Source organism: Pseudopodoces humilis, chromosome 3, assembly GCF_049639895.1.
Source record: "Pseudopodoces humilis isolate 2021_Gansu_Grassland_sample_001 chromosome 3, ASM4963989v1, whole genome shotgun sequence".
Taxonomy (NCBI): Eukaryota; Metazoa; Chordata; class Aves; order Passeriformes; family Paridae; genus Pseudopodoces; species Pseudopodoces humilis.
In genome coordinates this window covers 36,383,648-36,407,327 of record NC_142202.1, presented here as the reverse complement: position 1 = coordinate 36,407,327, position 23,680 = coordinate 36,383,648, and the positions used below count along the sequence as shown (strand labels likewise).

General features: G+C 36.2%; 1 protein-coding gene across 4 annotated transcripts in view; it reads right to left on the bottom strand.

Annotated features, from left to right (window-relative positions):
- BIRC6 (baculoviral IAP repeat containing 6) overlaps window positions 1–23,680 on the bottom strand; it is a 174,982-nt gene that overhangs the window by 110,012 nt on the left and 41,290 nt on the right. For 3 of the 4 annotated variants that reach the window (XM_014255965.2, XM_014255963.2, XM_014255964.2), the window contains exons 13-31: window positions 21,180–21,340; window positions 18,240–18,371; window positions 16,879–17,010; window positions 16,437–16,615; window positions 15,837–15,967; window positions 14,854–15,015; window positions 14,615–14,746; window positions 14,238–14,335; window positions 12,898–13,045; window positions 8,577–8,710; window positions 7,331–7,477; window positions 6,625–6,812; window positions 5,675–5,989; window positions 5,197–5,296; window positions 4,482–4,696; window positions 4,106–4,314; window positions 3,456–3,802; window positions 2,190–2,409; window positions 1,133–1,266 (exon numbers count right to left, since the gene is read on the bottom strand). In XM_014255965.2, the coding sequence (XP_014111440.2) occupies window positions 1,133–1,266; window positions 2,190–2,409; window positions 3,456–3,802; window positions 4,106–4,314; window positions 4,482–4,696; window positions 5,197–5,296; window positions 5,675–5,989; window positions 6,625–6,812; window positions 7,331–7,477; window positions 8,577–8,710; window positions 12,898–13,045; window positions 14,238–14,335; window positions 14,615–14,746; window positions 14,854–15,015; window positions 15,837–15,967; window positions 16,437–16,615; window positions 16,879–17,010; window positions 18,240–18,371; window positions 21,180–21,340 (3,284 nt within the window). The remainder of the gene's footprint in view (window positions 1–1,132; window positions 1,267–2,189; window positions 2,410–3,455; window positions 3,803–4,105; window positions 4,315–4,481; window positions 4,697–5,196; window positions 5,297–5,674; window positions 5,990–6,624; window positions 6,813–7,330; window positions 7,478–8,576; window positions 8,711–12,897; window positions 13,046–14,237; window positions 14,336–14,614; window positions 14,747–14,853; window positions 15,016–15,836; window positions 15,968–16,436; window positions 16,616–16,878; window positions 17,011–18,239; window positions 18,372–21,179; window positions 21,341–23,680) is intronic. The other variant, XM_014255961.2, reaches the window with a different exon arrangement.

The following is a 23,680-nucleotide window of genomic DNA, read 5'->3' as shown; positions in this document are numbered from 1 at the left end:
CTTTTTCACTTTTCCCCAGTAAGTTTTCACCCCTTTGACCCTGATTTATGTGTGATAGTTCTCAAATAGGAATTTCTTCTGTCATACCTGATGCTTCCACCACACATAATATTGCCCTAGTACTCACCTGTACTGTCCAGGAGGAAGGAAGCTGGAAGACCAGCAAATAAAGCTCTGAAGTATCAGTTACTTCTGCTTCCTAAAGTCCTCCATGAGGACAACTAGTAAGGCAAGAGCTATGAAAGGAATTGGAAGCTGTGGGGAGAGTGCAAACAGAGGTAGAGGAGATGTAAGCTTGGGTTTGCCTCAAACTAGTTAGAGACTATAGCAGGATATGGCCCCAATAGAGAAAGCACATGGTAGATCAGTGGGAAGCAACAGGACAGCTTCTGACACCAACTGTAGGTGTGTTAACATCAGGACACAAGGGAAAACTAAGGACAGAGGCTCAGCTGGCACTTTACAGATCTCACAAGGCTAAGAATGTTAAACAACTTATCTTCTATGATGCTTTGCTATGTGTACATAACAAATGAAGTAGTAGTAGAGTGTGATGTTTTCAAAAGTAAGAATATGCAACCTTGGGGTAGTTAAGAGAACTCTCAAAGAAAATCAAGTTCACAGAATATATTTTTAGTAAATTTTTAGCATCAAAAAAATGTAAATTCCTTGTAATTACAAAAAGCCCCACAAGAACAAACACCGTGTAGTTTGGCATAAACCATGCAGATACACAGAACAAACTTGTCTTCCTATCTGTTTCACCTCAAAAACTTGAAACTTAGAAAGGATCTCACAAGCAAAAAGGAACATTTCTTTCCAAAACATTAAATTCCAAAGTCATTCACTAGAGCTGTCTATACACTGAATGTTGCACCCCACTCTGCCAAAGCTTCCTAGCTGAATTATAAACAATCAAATAGATTTTGCTCAGGTTTTAATGGGGTGGGGGAAAGAATCTCTTTTAGCACCTAAAGAACAAGAAGATTCATCACATTTTAAAAGACAACTGTGTTTTAGAAATATAGTAAACAAGCAATTTCTTCTTTTAATACACCAAAATTGTGAGTTAGTCTCTCAATTTTCTAGTTTATACTGAATATGAAAATAATCTCCCAAATCAGAAGGCTACCTTCAGTTCTTCTGTGCACAGGTAAATGAGGTTGCAGTGGTGACAGCAGGTTATCCAGAAGATTAAGTAAACTTTCTAAAACACCACTGTTGCTAAGCGATCTTTGGCCAATGCAAGAAAGCAACATGAAGACCCTAAAAATAAAATTTACATATTTAAGATTTTATTTCTTTTTCATAATCATCAAGTAATATTCTGCAACATACATTATATAACAATATTGACCTATGCTTTCATCTGACAGGCTGCTACAGAAAGCAGTACTGTGGCCCAGCAAGTAGACTGGATTTCACATTCTATCGTTGTTAATGTTTATGCAGCATTTTAGGGTGAACATCTTCCCTTTCACCCTCAAGAGGTCAGCAGTCTTCCATATCTGAAACAAGATCTCATCCATTTTATTTCCTATTACATATTACTGATAGCAGGGAAAGAGAGTTAAAATCAATGAATTCTTATATCCTTGAATTAATGAATTTTTAAAAGATATGAAAATACAGATGTTGCTGCTCAAAGAAGGCAGAAAACTGCTAAGCAGCAAATATGTTTGATTAAAATAAAATGCTAACATTTGGAAAAGACCTCCATCAATAATCTGAAATAATCAATGCATACAACATTCAGTGCTCAACTCTACACGATTCTGCACTTCTCTCAGTGCAGTCTTTAGCACTGAATGCCAATAGTGTACCTTTCAGTCTCAATCCCACTTTCAAATACTGGAGAAGAGCAGCTCTGTGATGAGGGTACATTTAAGCCTGGTAAAGCAGAAGGCCGTTTTTTGACACTGAGGAGCAATCCTGCTAGGTATGTGAAGATCTCCAAGCAAGAAAAAAATAGCAAATTTTTGTGGTGTAAGAACCAAATAGGTGCAAAAAATAACTGCAATTGGACATCTACCATCTGCAGTACTTTTTTTGGGTCTATTTCTTAAATCAGTGAACACCATGGCTAAGTACCCTTCAGTCCCATTTCATCAATTCCAACGCAAAGTTATGAACAATGGAATTGCTTCACCGATCCACAGTTAATGTATCAATATAGATTTATACCTTACCTGTCTTGTGGAAATATGAGAAGTTGTTCTGAATTGTATAATTCCTGTAGTACGTTTGAGAGAAACTGACCCCACCACCTTTCACCTCCACAGAGCTGAACAAGCAGAAGGCCAGTATGCAATCGTATCTTGGGGGTTCCACTGATACACAGGTGTTTAAATAACTCTTCACAAGCTTGAGCATGAAAGGTACTCTGCAGAACCACAGGAACCGAGTGCCCTTTTAAGAAAAGAGAATACCACTGTTTAAAGAGACAATGACTTGAAAACATAGGAAAAAGTTTGCAGTAAGTTTTTAAAACTACTAGAATTAGACTTGTTGGCGCAGGAGTAAAGGAGGTGGGAATATATGGGGAGATGGTGATTTGTAGGAAATGCAAAGACCAGGCCATTTAGTCAAAACCAAATCAATACTATGTCAGTGCAAATACCCCCACAGAACCTACTCAAAGCAAAAACCATCACACTTTAGAACAAACCGGCACAGAAAATCACACATCAACCTATCAACACAACAATGTTCTCATTTTTTTAAAATACCACTAACTCCTACTCAGATTTTTCAATTTCAGTCTCCAAGAATTCTTTCAACGGCAAGCTTAGGAAATAAAAATCTTTACTGGATATCAAAAAAAAAAATCATTAACTAACTAGAATTAATTAGAAATACTTGTTTTATTAGCTCACTACCACCACCACTCTCGAAGGAATTTCTACTTCTTCAGTCTGCTTCTAACTGCCTAATCCATCCCAGCATTGCACAGGCCTCAGTGCTCACAGATCCTTTCACAAGGTGATCCCTTCACAATGTGAAAACCATGTGAGTATTCCTCCTAGGCAGTTTTTTGTTACTTCAGCAAACTGGATCATCCCACAGAAGGATATGACTATTGGAACAAAGGAATATGCAGCCAGGACTACACAAAAGCAAGAAGGATCTTGACACCTTCTCCTATCCTTTTCAGGAAGTGGTTAGGCCAGGTTGGTACCACTGGTAAAACATTACAATGTAGGCTGTACAAATCATAGTAAGATGTTTCTTGGAGCAGCCTGGTCTAGTGAAAGGTGTCACTCTCCATGGCAGGGTGTTTGAACTAGATGATCTTTAAGACCTCTACAAACTCAAACACCATTCTACATTTCTATGACTCTACATCTAAACATAGCTTAAAGGCCTCATAGTAGAAAAGTGCAGGTCAAGAAACATAAATACTTGGAAATTGTTTCTAACATGAGAAAAAAATCAAAACCTCAAAAAATACAGACCATTGGATGAATGCAGCAAACTGAGCAAAGTATCCAGTAAGTATCTAATGATGGTGCGTAACTGTTCTGTGGATGACATCTGAATCAGCTCTTTCGGATCAGATTGTTCCTTCAGTGTTTTCCTACTTGCACCTAAAGCTACTTTGAGTCTCTGAACAGCATGGTGAGCCAAGTTGAGTTGAAGCTGCAGCTGAATGCAGTCCTGGTAAGCAGAAAATACTCTGCTGTCTTCTTCCACTGCCTTGTCTGGCTTTCTCAAAAAGTACTGGGCATTGTTAGCACTATTGAGTGGTGGCAGGTCAATACTCTGCAGAAGGATTTCTAACCGATGACAGGCCAAATTGTACCTAAAGGGAAATATTCAAAAAACACAGTTCAATACACATTAGCAAACAGCAATACATTTGACAATCACCCTGCCAGAAGACAACTTCTGGTCCATTGTGAATGCACTGTTAAAACAGATACAGTAAACAAATACAGTGTAGTCTTTGTTACTGCTATAAAGACATTCACAATAACTCAACAGCAGCAGAGTATTTTTTTGGTCTGAAGAATGTAATGAGAAGAAAAAAATATCTGTAATATTATGATATCCCAGTGTTTTACGCTAAAATAATTAGCAAATGCAATTTTTTTTTCCTGCTAACCTGCACTGTATGTCTTCTTGCAATGCAACCATCATTGCCAAATGTTGATCAATTTCTGGCTGATTTGCTGCTTCGCCTTCTCCTCTGAGGGGATCATGCATTAGTTTCAGCTCATTTTCAAAGGGTAGGATATAGGTATGGCCATAATAAAATCCTAATGGGATTTTTGCTCTAGCATTTGTGCTACCATATCGACCGATAACTGTGATCTGAAAGAAAAGGCAAGTATATTGGAACACAATTGTACCAAAACAGGAAAAATAAACGAAGTCAAAAATACATTAAAAGTTTATAGTCAACAAAAGTTTGGTCTGAAGAAAGCTTAAGTGAAAGTTCATGTACTAACAAACATCAAGAACATAAAGGATCCTTTTACCTTCATAAACCTGCAAACTGGGGGTGGCAACAAGTCATGTAAAATAAGTGAATGTGTACTAATGTCAGTAGCCACTACCAGTCGCCTTCCATCCACTTCTTCTCCTAAAGTCCAGATGTCAATGGACAAAGAAGCCAAATCTCCACAAGTGGGAATCAATACATCTGTCAGTAATATAGGTCTTCCAAAATCCAGGGTCACAAATCTTCTTGCTCCTAGATGAGAAAACACAGGATTGCCTGAAAGACCAGTGTATGCTATCCAGCAAGACATGTTACTTTTCAAACAATAAAGCCATTGTTTATGTATTGTTTAAAAGGTATATAAAGGTTTATGCATTGTTTAAAAGGTATATTTGTATACTTCAGACTAAAAATAGCTGCAGAATCCAGAAACTCTCACTACAGCTTGAACACTTTGAGAAGAAAATTTTGGCATAAACTTAAATGAAGCTGTTTTGGTTTTTATGCATTATTTTTGAACAGGTGCTCTGTTCAGAGACCAAACATATTCCCCGAGTCTCCAGGATTTTTCAACTATCACCAAGTGCTAGGTCTTAAACTCACAGATATGACAGAATGCAAACTGAGAAATATCTCTTACTCTGGAAAGCTAAGAGAGCCTGTAGCTAAGCAACTTATTTAAAGGCCCCAGAAAATATTCCCCTTCTTACTAGAACATGTGTCAAAACTATTATTAAGAATTGTGGTTTTACCTGAGTGCATTCGCTCTATAATAATTGACTGATGAGGTGGAGGTTGAAGAAAATGTGAAGCATGAGATATTGCAAGAGCAAGGCCAGATCCAAGTGGATTCTGAGGAGTGGAAAAACACCAGTAAAATTAAGTAAAATCTATGCATTTGTTGTAAGATGTTAAAGATGTACCATTTTGACAACACCTCACTACACTTAGATTTGAGCATGAACCATCAAAATATATTAATTTCTAAATTCAAAGGATTAATAACTCCTTACACAGTTAAGCTAGCTCCAATAAAGAGAAACCATATGAGGTACTGGAACAATACTATCTTGCTTTCTTAAGTTCTTTTCATATGGTATAAATTTAGTGATACAATTTCCACATCTCACCCAAATAAACATATATTTACTAGCACTCAAGTACAAATTAAGACCCTGATAATGCTTATAGCATCTTATATCTCTAAGAAAAATGAAAGAAAATAATTACCGTTCTAGACTTGCTTGTATTTTTGTTATGTGCTGCAAGGTTAACTGTGGGGGGGTCAATGACTGAACCAGGAAAAAGCTGAGCAAGTTCTGCATTAATAACAGCAGAAACTGCTTCATTAGGTGGAGTCAAAGGTGGAGTCATGAAGAGAGGAGTAGTTTTTGGTGTTGGTGGAATGACATCTGAAGGATGAATGAAGAACCCTGGAGCTGCTACTGTATTAGAAGGCACGGAGTTGTGAACAGGACCAACTGCTGATGCTGCTGCTGCCGCTGCTGCTGTTGTCTGATGCAGTTTTGCTTCCAGCTTTGCTTTCTGTGGAGAAGATGAAAGCAATGTATGTAGCAGATAATATTACTTGTGAACACAGGAGTAGTATTGAGCCATGAGTTCAACTCTGATTATACAACTGGATTGAATAAACCTAAGCTACTTTCAATATAGCCAAGCTGGATGACCAACTATAATCTGAAAAATTAAACTATTAAACTATCTATTTAATTTGACTCACAAGCAGAGGAACATGAGTAACTAGATGGAACAATCAAAAAATAATAAAAACCCTACTACTGAACAGCAAAGCAGAGTCAACATAGACAAGCACTAGACAACTAACAATGGCTTCATGACTGGCAGTTCCTTGTGTCAGCAACTGTGCTTTTCATTTCGGTACACTTTTTCAATTTCAGACTGATATACTTACTTATGAAGACCTAGTTTTTATTACAAACTCCCAACCCACCGTTAAAATACACAAAAATAATGTCTGAAAGACCAAAGCAGAACGGGAGACACTCGCAGCACTTGGCTTAAGAAGAACAAACCAAAGCACTGAGCAGTTCCTTCCTCAAATACACTATGGAGGAAAAAAAAAGGCAACCAGCTCTGCAACTACTTTCTCACTTTCTAAGTTTAGGTTTAGCACTAAAAAGAGCCAAATAGCCTCCAACCTGTTGCTGAAGCTTCAAAAGCTGCTGCTGTTTCTCTTGCAGCACCTGGAGCTGTTGCTCGGCTGAGGCCATTGCATGAGAGAGAGACTGCAAAGCTACCTGGGCTGCTGAACTCAGTGCTGTCGAGGCTTCCCCAACTGTTCCAGAAGAGAGGCCACCAACTGCTGGGGTAACCCCAAAGGTACTCACTGGCATGAAACAAACAAACAAAACAAAACATGTATGTAGAAATTATAAAACACCTTTAATTCCTTATTAATTGTTCAGAGTGATGTAAAAACAAGAGAAATATCTTTTTATGCAGTTCTTGCTACAAGGTAACATCATCTTGAGTTACAAAGTATATGGCTTCTAGACAAAGCACATTGATCATACATGTAACACTTGGATTACAGGAAAGCCACCTATTGCTCCGGAATTCTTCCACCACAAAAGGTTGTAAGGTAAAGATGCAAGCTTGTACATTATACTCTCAAATAGAAACAAATGGATTCAAATTAGTATTGTTTAAATCCACTTTGCTTGCTAAGATTCAAGAAGTTTAACTTCACATATAGAAACTATTTAAGGAAAAACAAACCACAGACAAAACATTTCAATGCTTGCAAAACTACAAGCAATCAGTTTGTCAAACAGTGTCATCATGTTCAATTAAAAATGTATTGTGGAACTCCACTAAGTAGAAGAAATGAAAAATTTTATATACCAGTAAACGTACTTGCATCGTCCCTTTCTATTCTAGTTCCATCACTTGTTGAAACACAGGTAAAGTGCAGAGGTTCAACTTCCAGAAGTCCAGTAAGGGAAGTAAAACTACCTTCAGCAGCTGCACAACTGCTTATTTTCCCATTTCCTGAAAGAGAAACATGTATCTGCACAGTCAGCAAATGTTTTCTTGATAGTGACATTTCAAGTCATGAAATGTCAAAAGGGACAGAGGAACTAAATATAATGCACATATTTTATTAGTTCCTGTTGTAGAAGAAACATCTTAACACTATCACTATTCCTCAATATAAATGGAAGTATATTATTAAAATTATAATGCTGTCAAATCTGAAGAGAGTATATTAATAAGTCAAACTGTCAATTGTGATAGAAGCGTAGTACAACCTTTTTAATTCCAGAAATAAATTATATATGGATGCTCTATTCTTTCTACACTGAAAGCAAATTAGCTTGCAAAAATATACTGATGTTACCAGAAAGGAAGAGGAAGAAACTGTCAGACCAACTAATATCATACATGAATTTAGTATAAAACCCAGACTAATAATCAATATCCAAACAAATTCACAGAGTTGTATAGAGGAAGAGATAGAAAGGAGAAAGGCAATAGCATACAAGAAAAGGAAAGGAGTCACTTTGGCTGATGAATATGCTTGCTATGAAAAGAATTTCCTGACAGGTAAAAATTATCTAGTTCTTTAGGACATTGCAGGCCTGAAGATTCACTTATGAATTAACCTGAGAGGATAGACACAAATATGCTTTTAAGGTATTTTAACTCCTCTAAAACAGAAAAAATATCTCATTAAACCTTTATATTTCAGTAGAGGAATGCCACATGGCAGCTTCCCAACTTCAGAAAAATCCATTTATGTTTCTCTGCCTATTTGAGGGCTGCTAGCCTAGATGAATAGTACCACACCTCAAGGAAGCCATTTGAAAGAGGTGACAGATGATTCCTACATGACTGACCCAGGGAATGAGAGCAGCCTTTCTGTCTAATCTCTACCCTGAGATATTCTACAGGATAAGAGAATAAGAGATTCCAGAACGAGGCTTTTTCTCCTTGCCCTAAGGCCACAGGAAATGTAAAAGATACTATGAGCAAGAAAATACCTTGGACTCTAGCCTGGTTGGAAAGTATAAAATCACATCTTCACGAAAAGAAAACGGTATAATAGAGATTTACCAATTCTACCACAATTGCTGATAAACAGACATACCTGATAGAACATCAGACAAATCAATTTCATCTGACTGCACTCCAATACTGCTGTTGTATACATTTTTACAAGAAGAGCCACATATTTCCAAATCAAACAGAACTGGATCAAAAGGTGAACTGTATAATCCATATCTGCAAATAAGACAAACAGCACCATTCGTACAATAAGAACTGATATAAAATTATTTATAGTAAAAGGCCAAGTATTTCACCATCAGCATTTATTATATTCCAAACTATTCTGTTCATTCACTTGACCCATCTTAGAAATTATCACTTACTTATACTTCATTAAAATAACTTAGTAGATGGCATTTTCAAACAGCTTATAATGTAAAGTAAGTAACTCTTTGTTACTCAAGAGTTTTGAAGACGTAATACTGTCCTGGAAACATGACACACAATCACACTAGACATGGAAAACAGAACTACAAGCCTTAGACAATGAGCCACAGCAATACACACACCTGCACATGGTAAATGAGACATTAGTCTGAAGTCAATAAAAACCAGTTTCAAAACACCGGAAGAAATTCTGCCTCAGCTTGTTCTTCCAGCTGAAGTAAGAATTGAAAAATGAAATGCTGCTGGGCATACCAATCAACGCTTGTGATAAATACCTCAACAGAAGGAAACTCGTAACTTTTACTCTGGCAGTGCTGGAGGGAAAAAAATAGCACCGTCACTCAAAGTGGTCCCAAATCAATTAGGGTTTTATAAGCCGAGAAAAAGGAAACTCCAAAGTAGTATCAAAATCAGTGGGGTTCTTTGCTCTTTTATGGTTTTGTTTTTGTTTGGAAGTGGGGTTTGTTTGTGTTTGTTTTGGCTTTTTTTTTAGTGTTTACCGATTCTTATTAGCAGCAACTGAAAAGAGGAAAAATGGAAATCAGGCCAAATTACTAAGCCAGAGTAGAAAGAAAGAATACATCTGTGTAGGTACAGAAGTGAGAAACATAACACTCTAAACCTTGGCAAGAGACAGAAGAAATCTGAAATATTTCCACAAACACACTAGCAAGGGCAGTAAGTTCTTCCAGCCCCTCTTCCCTCTGCCTCCAAGAAGTTTTTCTTTTCTTTACCAGATGAGGTAAAATAACCCAACATGCGGAGAAGGCTGGAATGTTTAAATGTCTTTTTTGATCAACTAATCACGAAAGTGTAAATGTCTACATGAATACAGCACCAGAAATGAGGTAAAAACAGATTCTAGACTTCTCTGATTGTTAAAATGTTTCCATAATTAGCCAGGCTCAGTACTTTTGGCCACACAGTAATTATCAGAAAATGATGAACGATCTTACAAAAGGGCAGATCATCTGAGAATTACAGATCAACCTTCCATTTCCCAACCAAGTTATTTACAAGGCAGCAAATTTGAAATAACTATACTCAGAACAACAAAGGATAGACTTGGTTGCTCTTTGCAAGCATGCATTAGACAGGTGTGCATCCTGCACATCTGGAGGTGTTTCCTGCCTGATCTTTCTGTTGTATGCCAGCCAAGACAACCCGCTCCTGTAAAGTGGCTACTAAAACACACAAAAATGCTCTGACAAAATTCAATGCAGTACCTTCACAGCCTGCTTTAGACATCAGATTTAAACATTCAATAAATCAGTCCAGCTCAACACTTACACTGATTACTTATATGTTTTAAATAGTTTGATTTATTAAGTAAGAAGGTGATAAAATGTCAGAATTCTGCAAGAGCATTGTAGAGCAGAATCAGAATTTGAACATGCTGGAGAGGGTTTTATTCTGTCCAACCAGATTTATTTCAACAAGCATAGTGCCTTTTACCTGTTCTTCAGCAGAAATGATCAGGTTCACTGTTTTAAGCTTTATTAGCAATCCTTTTCACAAAAGGATATAGAAGATACATCAACAAAAACCAAAAAACAAAAACCAAGACTGAATAAAGAACATAATGTGAAAACTGATCAATCATCTTATTCATCTGTGCAGTAATGAACATAAACTATGCAAAATACCTCTTCTGCTTCATGCATCAGAGCCCTCAGCTGGAATAATGTGTAAAATTTTGTGTATCACCATACAAGGAAGACAAGGACCAAAGAAGCTTAAGAGAATGCTTTAAGAATGACTACAGGTCTGAAGAATACAATGAAGATACAAGTACATTCCAGACATCCAGAATTTGTTTAGAATGAATCTACTCTTCAGTGCCAATGTGAGGAGGACATAAGCACTAAAAGGCTTTAATTGCAGCAGGAGAGTTTTCAGATTAGATGAGAGCAGGAAACAGTTCAAATGCTAATGATAGCAATAATTAAACCATGTAAAACCTTACAATATTTAGAACAATTAATTCCACGACTACACGAATCTGGTACTTTCAATAACAGGCTGGAGAATTCTTTTCAGATTTTCTAGAGACAAAACCAGTCTGGTTTTTTTTAAGACAGCTGAAAATGCTATCTAAATCTCCTTTTTTTTTGTTTTCTGAACTGCAAAATCATGTAACACACCCTACCAGCCTTATCCTTGCAAGTCTTACTTGATTTATTGTGGCACATGATAGTAAAATCTCATGAATGTGCAAATCTTTTAATTAGACATCTGCTTTTAGCTGATTACCACATGTTAGGCTATTGCATCTGGGACCAATGACAAAGAAGATAAAACACAATAGTATAAACTCTGCAACACAAATGCACCCCAAAAAATATATAATACAATTTGGGGAAAGAAAAGGGGAAAAGGGCGAAGCTGTGGCTGCCTACTGATTTCTCATTAAAAGAAACACAAACACAAAAACCAAAACCCAAAAATGAGAGTATTCTCTTGATCCATAGACATATAAAGAAAAGGCCCACAAATTTTGCATAATTTAGTAAACTAAATCAAGAAATAGTCAGTCTTTGCTAGAGAGCTATTGCAATCAAATAAGAAATTTGCTGCTACTCTTAAACTACCTATGAGGTTACAGAGTTAAAAGAAAAAGCAAATTAAGTTCCAAGAAGAAAATCAATAAAATACTGTCTAGAAATATTCAGAAAATCTATAGCTCAAATGACACCAAGAATGGGTTCACTTCAGAAATCTTCCCTTGCCATGCAGACAGCTGTGCTCACCAGAAGGTGATCTGAAGTGTCACATGTACCAAATTCAAAAGTGGGCAACTGGAAAGGAAGAAAACTTTCTATTGTAGTTTATTTCTGTTTTTCTGTTTAAAGAAAGTACTTGGAAGCAATTTATATGAAGAAACAACTCAATTCCCACAGAAAGGTGCCATTCTCCTGTCAGGTGTAATTTTTACATTTTTCTCCTCCATTTGGTTCAGTTCACTTTATTTTTCAAAATTCTCAATTTGTCCGGATACCATTTTTATTGCTGTGATAAATCTTCTAATCAACTGCAAGGACTACAGATGGTGAAATAAATTAAGAACTAAGTAGAGGAATGCAGTAGATAGCAGGGTAAGAATCCAAGTGTTAACACCCAAGACTAAGTCTTTATGAAGTCTTTTGAAATTACAAATTTTTAAAAACAAAAGCAAAAATAAAGAGATATCCTCCCTCCTCCATACCTTCCCTTACTACATTTTCTATTAAATTTTCAATTTTTTTTTTTTTTTTTAAATTCTTAACGAACCTCCACCAAACCTTTTGTACCTTGATCTTGCTTGATTTTGAGGAAAACTCTTGCACACAAACCACAATTGAAAGAGCTGTCAAACAGCAGTATTTTTCCTTCATCATAATGCAGCTTCGGAAACTGCTACAAAACTGAACCATCAGAAATTTCCTTTTTGTATCACGTAAATCCAAAATTAAATGGCCAATCAGCTCAATATGTAAAAAATGCAACATCCCAGTCCTAAATTACATCAATACTTTAAATAGAAGTAATTTAAAAGAAGAACCTGCATTGCCAGTAAATTACTCCAGGTCTCTACACCTAGAATCTGGCCTTTAGAAGAAATACATTAAATATATGGTCAGCCTACTGAAAGACTACGCTTTTGTGAAACACTGTGCCAAACTGAAACTATTCTGTATATGTAATTCCCTCCAAAATATGACATGATCCTTACACTAAAAATCATAAATACTAACTTAAGGATTGCACAGACTTCAAATACCACATAAACATTTGCTGATTTAAAATCTGAGATAGCAATTAAATTAAACTTCAGCTTCGTGCAAGTTAAAACCATTTTCCAGAACTTTAGCAAATGAATCCTTGCTCAAACAAATACAGCACAGTGTAACACACCGTCTTTTTCAGAACACCAAAGGATGGCATTAGACAGTTCTCAGGTTTGTTTTTATTAAGTTTACAACATTTCTTAGTACCTTGTTTGAAGTAATGCTTCCATTGGTGTTAGGCGATCCTGCAACTGCCGGGACACCGCAGTCAGCAATGATGCACAAGCTGTACTGCATCCTGCCAAATCTTCATCCTTTACATAGTTCAGCAATACAAAATACCAATACACTGATCCTGCATTAAAAAAAAAATATTTCAGGTGAAACATGTTATAAAGTTTTCATTGAGAAAGCACACTTTGAAAGATAATCAATGGAAGTGATAATTATCTAATGGCTACTGAATACAGACTAGGAGATATTCTACCCCTTCCCCTTTCTTGAGAGACTTCAATTAAGAATCATTCTGTAATCACGTTTCTACAAGTACTTCTAATTCTCTTATCAACTAACACATAACTGAAGGAAAAAATGGTTCCCAAGAGACAGCTTTGCACACTTTTCATTGCTCCTGCTCACAACAATCAAAATGTTCTTGATATATTAAAGTGCTTGGCTAGGGGTCCCAATCCCATCAGAGCCAAGCCATACTCCAGAGCCAACTCTTTTCCTCCTTTCATCCTCTGGTTCTGTTTGCTGCCTCCTTAATCTGTATTTGCTGGAGACACTGCTTCCATACAAATCAGTTCTGAGATCACAGCAGGGTGGTTCTGTACAGAAATACAAATCTCAGCTTCCTCCTTCTCCTTCACTCCCTGTGCATTCCAAACCCTCTGCAGCACTGTGTTATGTTTTGACCTGGGTGGTAGTACGACAAGCCTTTTGGAATGCAAACTAATTTTTCTGCAAGACCCACTGGTTATGCCAAGCTAGGAACAATTCAACGACGTCCTAGTGTGAAAAGCAGGCCTTGCCACCCAAAATACAAGGGTGTAGTCATCTTCCCATTCCATCTGGCACTCCAGATGCTTCAAGAAGGTGCTAAGAGACCGTTACACTGCAATATAGATGAAAAGGAAATTTAATTTGGTTAAAATTTCCTTGTAGTGCAGAAGAATCAGAAGTGGATTGCTAGTTGGACATCATTCTGATAGCCAAGTTTCCTGGCTATCTCCTAATCATAAAAAAATAACAGACCACCCTGACTGTCACTTACATCAACAGAATCTGTTGTAGCTAAACATCTCTCAGAATTCTTAGAAAACTTACTTAGGCTCTTCCAAAAATGTCAGCCTTAATGCTCTGGTTTAAGCAAGCTTATTTGCTTAAAATTCCACCAACTGCAAAGCCTACTTCATGACCAGCTCAGTCCAAGGAGCATTTTGTACTAACTGAACAATACCTCATTTTAATTTCACAAGGGAGTCTAATACAATTTGAAACAACAAATGCGCAGTATACATTTACAACAAACACTGCATACGTACCACCTGTGGCAGCAGCAGGCAAAAGAGGCATATTGTCGAGTAAAGCTTTTAGAAGAACTGATCCAAACCCTTGTTGACTCGGGTCACACCTGCCATTGCTAAAAAAAAAAAACAACACAGACACTTTAACATTTAAGAAAGTAAGAATGAAGGATAAAATCTCCTCCAGAAGATGAAGCTGAAAGACTGATGTTTTTTGCCGTCATACCCTAAACACATATTTCCTGAACAGAACATTTACCAGATCTTGTTGCTTTATGAATTTAATGTCAAAGTGTAACAAACACAACGTTCAGTTTAGAATGCATGCAAATCCCCCAAATACATGTAAAACTGAAATAAATTTAAAAAAAAATATGCAGGTAATTAGCACTCACCTGATGCATAGTGCAAGAAATCGTGCACATTTGTGAGCTATGCTCCGCCCAGCTTCAAAGAAGCAAACACGTATAATATCAGAGACGCATTTACGTGTTTTAGAAAGCAAACTGTCATTTCCCTCCTTTGAGCTGTGAAAACAAGTTGCATACTTTAGAGAATTATATAAAACTATTTTTTTAAACTAAACTGATACTGAGAAATAGCCATGATAATTTGAACATAATTCCTCTCTCACCTGCCAGGGCCATTTGAATACACTCCGGCCAACCAACAAAGCGTGTCGAGTACTAGACTCTGAGCATGTTCTGTAGTCAGACCCTCCTCTGTCTTCTTGCAAAGAGCAGTGAGCAGCTTCTCATGGAACTCTGAAAACTGTAACATGGCACACCGTTGAACTCTAGGGAGAAGGGGAAGGAAAGAGAAAAACAGAATTATCCAATATGGCCATTCTCCAGCTTTGCATGCTGTTAGAAGCAGCAAAAAAGAGAAACCTGGATGAAAATAAAAGCAGTACACAAGCAAATGCAATACTTTCTTTGCACACATTCCCAATTATCCTATTTTCTGCTCACTGAACATTACATTACATTACATCCAGTAAGCTTCTATGATGTTTTTTCCCCCTATTAAAACTGGTCTAGCAACTTGTAAACCTAAACAAACTTTCACCATCTACAGAACTCTTATCAACTGTTTGGACATACCTCTTTGCCTCACTGACCTCTTCATGCCTGTTACAGTCAGTGCCACCACTGCAGGGTGGCAGCTGGTAATACACTTTAAATACTCTATTACCTGCATCTAGGTCTACAGTACCAAACCAAAGACTTCAAAAATTTCTTTGTTAGCTTGATTTGATTCTAAACGTTTTGACAATTAATATAATTTCTGCCTTAAGAAAAAAGGCAATGTGGAAATAGAAAGAGAGCTTCCTTTAAAAAATGTATGTGTTTTACCAAGGAAACTTATTTACATTTGCTTTTTGAAGTCAGGCAAAAAAACCCACTCAACATGTAATTTCACGCATGGTGTTACTCTACCACAAATTTCACAGCATAGTGCCCTCTTGCAATTTACAGGATTTTCCATATATATAATAAGCTTATAAAATGACAACTTGAAACAGTATCTTGACCTGAGCCATTTCAAGAACTAAGCTTTTTATGAGGAGCATAACGAAAGCTAGTATTTCTTCACAATTAAAAGATACCTACTAACCTTTCCTTTGAAATTGAAGTTTTTTTAAATCTTCGAATTGTAACAGAGACTTCTTGAAGTAAGTCACAGCCTCGCAGATTATCTGATTTTCTTGAAGAAGTAGTGGCTTCAATTTTGCTAGATGGCTTTTCCTTATATTTCCAGAAAAATAACATTCATAAATCATATGGTTTCTGATTTATTTTTATACCTTGTTCAGTGAAATGCAAGCAGTTTGCTAAAATCTCTCAGTTTGAGCATTGTGCCAAAAGAGACTATTTTTATTCACTAATTGCTTTAATATAGAACAATACACATGCACACATCTTCACAGAAGGATGAGGCCTATCAGCAACTGAAAACACTCAAGGAAACAGAAGTTTCAAAAACAAGTGTTCAGAATGTGAAAGTGGCAGAAGAGAACTTTTCAATTAAATCTGCACAAAAGAAACAACTTAGAAATGTTGAACTCTAATTCTTGAAGGTGTCAACACAGTGTCACCTATTTAGAAAGTAGTTTTTAATAGATCTTAATTCTGCTAACAGCTGTTTCATTTTCAGATGACATGAATCATACCAACTCTACAACTAACACATGAATCTTCCTTGGCTATTCATTACCTTGCCTGCTGCAACTTTTGCCAACAATGAAGCAAGTGAATGGCCCTTGCTGGTCTGAGGTTTTAGAGGAGGTATCCTAACCACTGGTCTAATACCACCATTGCAGATTTCCTCTGTTCCTCTGTCATTCACTGCTTTGACATGAATTAAAAATGAACGATACTTGCCACCAGCCATGCCTAAAAGTGGAGAAGAAAAAGGGAGTGGGGAGAATTTGCACAATTTAAACACATTGCAAGTTGTAAACAGAACAGATTAGCCATGTTAATTACAGTAGTTTATCATCTGTTTGAAACAGCAACTCAATATGGTGTTATACAGCAAAATTGGTCAATATAAAAATAAAGAACAAACCTGTGTCTGACTACAGAAGTATGAGATGCACTTCTGTTACACAAGCTTCATGCAAATAGCATAATAAACTAAATAAATAAAGGTTTACCTTTAACAAGCTTTGGACTTGTTAGTGTCAACATTCCAGCATGGCCTGATAGATCAAGTCCAGTAGCCAGCCATACTGGACCACAAAGAATATCTTCCTTGTGTTCCTCCAGAAATGGACACAATCTAAGACCTTACAAAAACATGAGTAATATGGATCTGAATTAGCCATAATTAAGTCACAAAATCTGATCATTTGTATGGATTTAAAATGCACCATGTCAAACTCTGATCACTAAACACATATAATTTGACATAAAAAATGACTTGAAGTTCACTTTTAGACATTTCCCACTAAAATCAATTGAGGTAGATGACAGTTTTAAAACCATTTTCAGTTACATTATATGGATTAATATATGTGTTATCTGGCTTATAAAAGCTACAAAATACACAACTGATGAAATAAAGAATCAATATATACAGGGCCATTAGCCTTACTGGGTTGTTACAGAAGCAGAACACTGTTTAAAAACAAAATGAAACAAATACTAAATTTAAAACAAGGACAGCTTTGTTTCTTCTATGGGAGATATAAACTATTGAAATCATATTCAGTCATCTGCCGCTCCTTTCTCAGCATAAAACACCTCCCTCTGGCACTTTTATCAGCCCTTAGATCCTTCCCATCATTCTTTGTAACCCCTCCTTTCTTGGAGTCATAGAATCCAAGAACGGTTTGGGTTGGAAAGGACAGTCATGCTCTAGATAAGTCTGATTACATGAGAGAAAAGGTGTAAAGACTGTTGAAAGGACCAAGAAAAAGAACCATCGCTCTAGAACTGAGACACTCCAACTGTCAAATTTTAGTCTGCAGCTCTCTTCACTCAGACCCACTCATTGCCTTTCACAGCCTAAGACATTTTGTGGAAGAGTGCTAGTTAACAAAAAAGTTATAAAAACAGGCACAGTCAATGTGATGTGGCCTAGTTATGAATTCTTTATGTTCTGTTCCTTATTTTCTTGGTTTACTGCAGCAATCTCTACAAAAGCCAGGTATTTAAGGAAAAATTATATTAAACTAGCCAAAGAAACAAAGTAAAATATTGCTGAAACAGGCTAGCAATTTAAGTTACAAAGGTGTCATATCAATCTACTTGATTTCTAAATTCAAATAAACATTAATCTGCTTGTAACCACCAAAACTCTCTAGTAGTTTAGGACATTTCTGGTGTGTCTGTGTTAAACTTTTAAGTCATACAGCAAACAGACCAGAGAGAAAAATATCTTTGAAGACAGCTGAGAAATTATTCTATTTTAATGTCTGAGAAATTTTTGCAGAGGAAGTCAAATTTATCATTAAAAGAAGAAAAAAGCAAGGTCCTATTTTAACTGAAGTAAAACAAGATCAATAAAACTTACATTGTGGTTCCTCTACATCCATATACTGCATTTCTTCACTGAATTCCACCAGTCCTGGTTTTCCATTTCTCTCCATTTCAATATTAAGAGCTGGAGATAAGGGAGATGTGATCTGTCTATCTATTGCTCCTTCTGAAAGTAAAAATATTATCATTATTTCAAACACTGTTCAAGGCTCAGGAAAAACACAAGTGGTAGTTTTCATAGCAAAGTTATCAACTTTCTGCCTATAGCAATATTTCTAATACAAACCCACAAGTATCCAAAGATATGCTTTTCAAACAGATTGAAGTTGCAGCAAATAGTTAAAAAAATAGTACATCTAAATGACCTGTAAAGAGCCTGTTTTGTTTTAACACTGCCCAAATTCTTTTCCCCTAATAATCAACTGCAGATTACTCCTAAGCAATTAAGATTCCAGTACTGAAAGTTTGATAATTTAAACTTAAAATAACTGGATTGCTCCTGCTGAACATCAAACATTATTTTGGTAATACTTAAACACAGCGCTTTTTCCAATTAAATGGATCACATGAATTATAGATGAAAAGGACATGCAAGCAAATTAACAAGAAGCATATACAGTGAATTAACTGCCAGACCAAAACCATTAGTTCCCAACCGGAAGAATTATGTCTTTGGCCTTCCCATTACTACACACTACATATTTAACTGCTTCCAGTGCTCCTGTCATACAAAAAAAATGACTGAATAAACTCTGCCCTGCACATCTTCTCTACATCTCATTATCTTAAAATTTTCATTCCTTTCTCTCCTCATGGAAGGAGAGAAATTGGGGGGAGGGGTGTTAACTGAATTTCAGTCTGAGGTTTTTATACATTTCTAAGAGCCATCAAACAATGTTGAATATTACTTCTCCCTAGGACTGGAACATTTTGGTTAAGATCTATCACAGATATAAATTATCTATCTTTGTCTTCCCCTATAATGAAATCATTAGTGTCCTATTATTTTATTCAATAGTGCATAGAAAAAGGCAAATGTCACTAAAGTCCTTTTCCAAAACTCAAGAAATTGAAAAAGGGAAGGAAACAACTGCAATGCAGTTACACTTGGAGAAGAAGTTGGTTAGTCCAACCCTAATGAATAAAAAACAAAAAAGACTTTGCCAAGGCTGCCTTGCAGGTGCTCTCATATTCCCCAGTCCTTTCCAGACTGCCTGACCCCCCATTCAATGCCTTTTCTACCTTGTAAAAGAAAAAAGCAAATTCCAGTATATTGCACGTAAGGAAATGAAATGCCATTTTCTGGAAAAGCTATGTCATGTCTTCTGATCAGTATGCTCTGCTGAAAAGCACTCACAGAGAGATCTGGCAATTTAGTTCACAGCTAAACCAAATGTCTCCAAGGAATTACCACCTCATGGAACTGTTTGCTCGGAAGTGTTTAAAATTGAAGCATTAGGGGAAAGCATTTAGCTTTTCTTCTATTGTTTTGTTCCATAGGTGAAGATTCTCAGATTAATTCTGACATCCAGGTGTGCAAATGGACTGAAATCATGCTGAAAACAAAGCAGGTTTCATTCAGGACAGAAACATGGACAATCTGCTCTGGTTTTCTCTTTGATAGAACAAATTTCTTCTACGTGTTAAAATTAAGGTTTTACGGCAAGGATTAAAAAAAATTGAAGAAACTGAAAGAACACCTGTTGACTGCTGGCCTGCAGTCACAGTTAGCGCTTCTGTCAAACCTAAACCATCTTGAACCCTAAAAGAATAGGCTTTTCTCACACAGTATTACTATACTAGAATATTTTGTTCTTGGATAACAACTAGTTTACAGTATTTAAGGAGCACCTCCAGCACACATTTTTTTTTGTTGTTAAACACTGGGGAATGCTACAGAGTGAAGTTTTATGAAAGCATGTTAATGATCTTTGAAACGCCTATATTCCTTTCTGAAATTTACAGCTGTTACTCTTGTGTTTAAGTGGGATGGTCTTATTTAGCAGTTTAAAAAACAGGAAAAGGGAAGGAAAAAGGGCTTTTATGATCATGTTTGCTGTTCTCCTCAACACGTTTTATATCCAGCAAGCAATTTAATAATATCTGACAGCAAGATTTCTCTGAACTAGCCAGTTCCCAGAAGCTTTTGAAAAAGAGGTGGCCAGATAAAGATAAGCAATTAATGCCTCAATAAACGGAAGTGCAGCATGTAATACCTTCCACTCTAGCAGACGAAGCAGCAGCACATGAAACGAATGCTCTCACCACAGGAAAATCCCAAAGGAGGTACTTCCACATCAAAGAACTGACTTTCAATTTATGTTACCCCCTCACAGGTTCCCTGAGAGCTAGTAAGACACAGAGTCCAGTCAGGAACCTTCCCAAGGCAAGAGCATTCCTAACTTTGGTCTACTCTATCAAAGCTGCAATGAATAAAAGGTGAAATCATTTTGCAACTTTCACACAGCTTAGTTAATGAGCCAAATGATGAGAGAATTCCCAAGGAAGCCACAGGATTTTTTACTTCCATTATGAAAAGCCTTGCTATTTTCTCACTGGCAAACAATCTCCTTCCGTGACTTGGAATAATTTAGTATATATTCTTTACTATATCAAGACCTTAAAAGGGTACCATTTGTTTAATCAATCTCTATGATGATTTACAATTGACAACTTATTTTTAATGACTGTAGTATTCATGCAGTACAGAACTATAAACTGAGTTCAGTCTTTTTGAGCTATGTACCATTATTTGTATAAATGTCAAGATTTTGAAACTGTTAACCCAGTTTGTCTCTCCAATTCACATTCAAGCATGATAACTGAAAAGAGCCCATGATACTGAGAAATAGAATAAATCAGTAAAAGTGTAATACTTACACAATTGCAAGCAATTTTTCTGATATACATCACAGAGAATAATGAGTTTGAGAAAAGAAATAATGTTTTGAAAGATATCCTAGTTTTTTCTTACCATTGACTTTCCCTAAGCCTGGAGCTTTATTTTTCAGTAAAGTCACTTGAATCTGGGGAATGTTTGTGATGTTTGAATTCAAAACAAATTTGAAGTCCACATGTCCAACCATACAGGCTTTTGGTAGAACCAGTTCAAAGACATGCTCATCCCAGCTGTTGCTGTCAGGAAAAAAGAAGACAATGACCCACTGTACAGAGAAAATTCCAATCATGCAGGCAGCAGCACACGGTCCATTCTGCACCTATGCACAGCCTCTTTAACAAGAAGAAAAACTTACTTTGTATTAGTTGACATCCATATGAATTTCTGGAGTAGAAGTCTTTCAAACTTTAAAGCTTTCAAGCTAACCACGCTAATTTTGTGAAGAAGAAGTTGAAACACCAATTGATATGACAGGGAGAAGCAATGTGCACATGAAAGCAGAAGTGGAAAGATTCCCTACCTATTATCTTTATCACAGTACAGTTTTCGTATTACTATAAATACCAGTTACTTGTTTCCATGAAAAAAAGTACAAGAATAAAAAAAACAAGCACAACACTAAAAGAAGATCTATCACTTAGAGAAGTGTATGAAAGAATGATCAGAGGTAACTACCTTGTAATCTCTTTTAAATTGCCCTTATCCATTGTTTAACACCAATGTCACATTCCAGTGGTACAAGATCATCATACAGGAGCCTCAAAATACTATTTTCAAATTATTTTTAAAGCACATTTGATAATTCATACAGGATGGAAAGTGCTTCTTACCAGGTACACACTCAGAAGCCTGTGCTGTGCAAAAGGGTGCAGCTTTCTTTTAGTAAGTCACATTTCTGTTTTGAGGACAAGCTTGGTGTACACTGAAAGTGTAAACTTGAGACAAGTACCCCTCCAATGATCCATTCCATAGTTTGATGTACTGGGGTTTGCAAAAAACAGTTCAAACCAAAGAGCAAGGAAAATAAAACTAATTATGTGTCAATTGCCCCGTTTGTATACATTTTGAAAACTAACTGAACTTCTTGATCTCCTTAGTTTAGCAGTAAATAATTTTTTTAAATGTAACTTTGATATACTTATTTAGTTGTATAACTGAGAATACTAAGAAACTGAGTATGCTGCTATAAATATTTGAGACATCTTTCTAACTTCTAATTCACAAATAGGATTTTAACTTCAATAGCATGCTACACATTATGCAGAAAGCCATTTTAAAATAGATTAAGAAATGGTGCAATTGTATTTATTTCTTTACAGTAATATCCCTGATAGCCAGATCTCCTTCAGGCACATGTAATACAACTTAAAAGAGATTTCAGGTACACGTGACACCAGCTTTCCAGAGCAAGCAGCACAGAAAAACAAGAGATTTTGGGAGGGAAAATGGACGGAAGCAAAAGATGGACAGAAAAGAATTTGTGGTTATGATTCAAGAAGTAACAGTGAAGAATTTTCATCTAACTGTACAAAGAACACAAGTAAATAAAATATAATGAAAATTTATCCCACTGCTCTGGGGGAAAAAAAACCCCTAAAATCTCTGTTAGCAACTGTAACACTAAGTATTTAGTATCACTCATGCCTTTCCTCTAGCTTGGAAAACACGTAATCCATTGCCAAACACAGAGAGATGTTTTGGGATGGTTTTTCATGTCATGCAAAGCATGGATTAAATAAGACACTCAAAGGAGCCAGACTCCTGAAACACTAAGTAATATTCTGCTCATCCGGTTTTAGTTAAAGACCTGGTACAAACCCAGAAATTAATAATAAACCACTTTGTCTGCAGCAGTCTTTTGTAGTCTATGCGCTGCACACAATGCACACAGCCATAGTGAATTACAACTGTTATTTGTCTACCCCAGAAATCTATTTCTGACAGAATTGAACAGCAGATGCTCAATAAGCACATATGGAATAAAGAATCTCCATGAAGGTCTCACATTAATCCAGCAGTAAAGAGATCCTATACCTCTGGAAATAAAATGCCACAATCTTCACAATCAAATTCTGTGATTACTTAAAGACTCCCCTTTAAAGTTTCTTTTTAATATCTTATAGATTACTTTAAGTACATCCTTTATTCATATGCAAAGTTTCAAATTAGTAAACAAATTAATTAACTTCCTTATTATTTTCTCATTTCTTAGCATATCTATCCTAAATATCACTTTTCTCTGATAATCTAATGCAAAGTCATTTGGAAACTCTTCTACATTTGAAACACTTCTAAATCTGCAGCATCTTTTTAAAGAACATACAATCCATACTGTGTTCTAAGCACCAGTATACCATCATTCTCAACTGCAAGATATTTTTCAACACACTTATTAATTCCTTTTCTAGAACATCTCACTGTCTGATCTTCACTGCAGCTGAGCTTTGAACAGCAGAGCCATTTCCAGGGGTTAAACACTGGAAAGAACATTAGTATCTAGCTCTTCCTTCTTTCATGTATTTTCAAATATGCCTCCGTAAGATGAATAGATCCTACATAAATTTGAGATAAAGCCA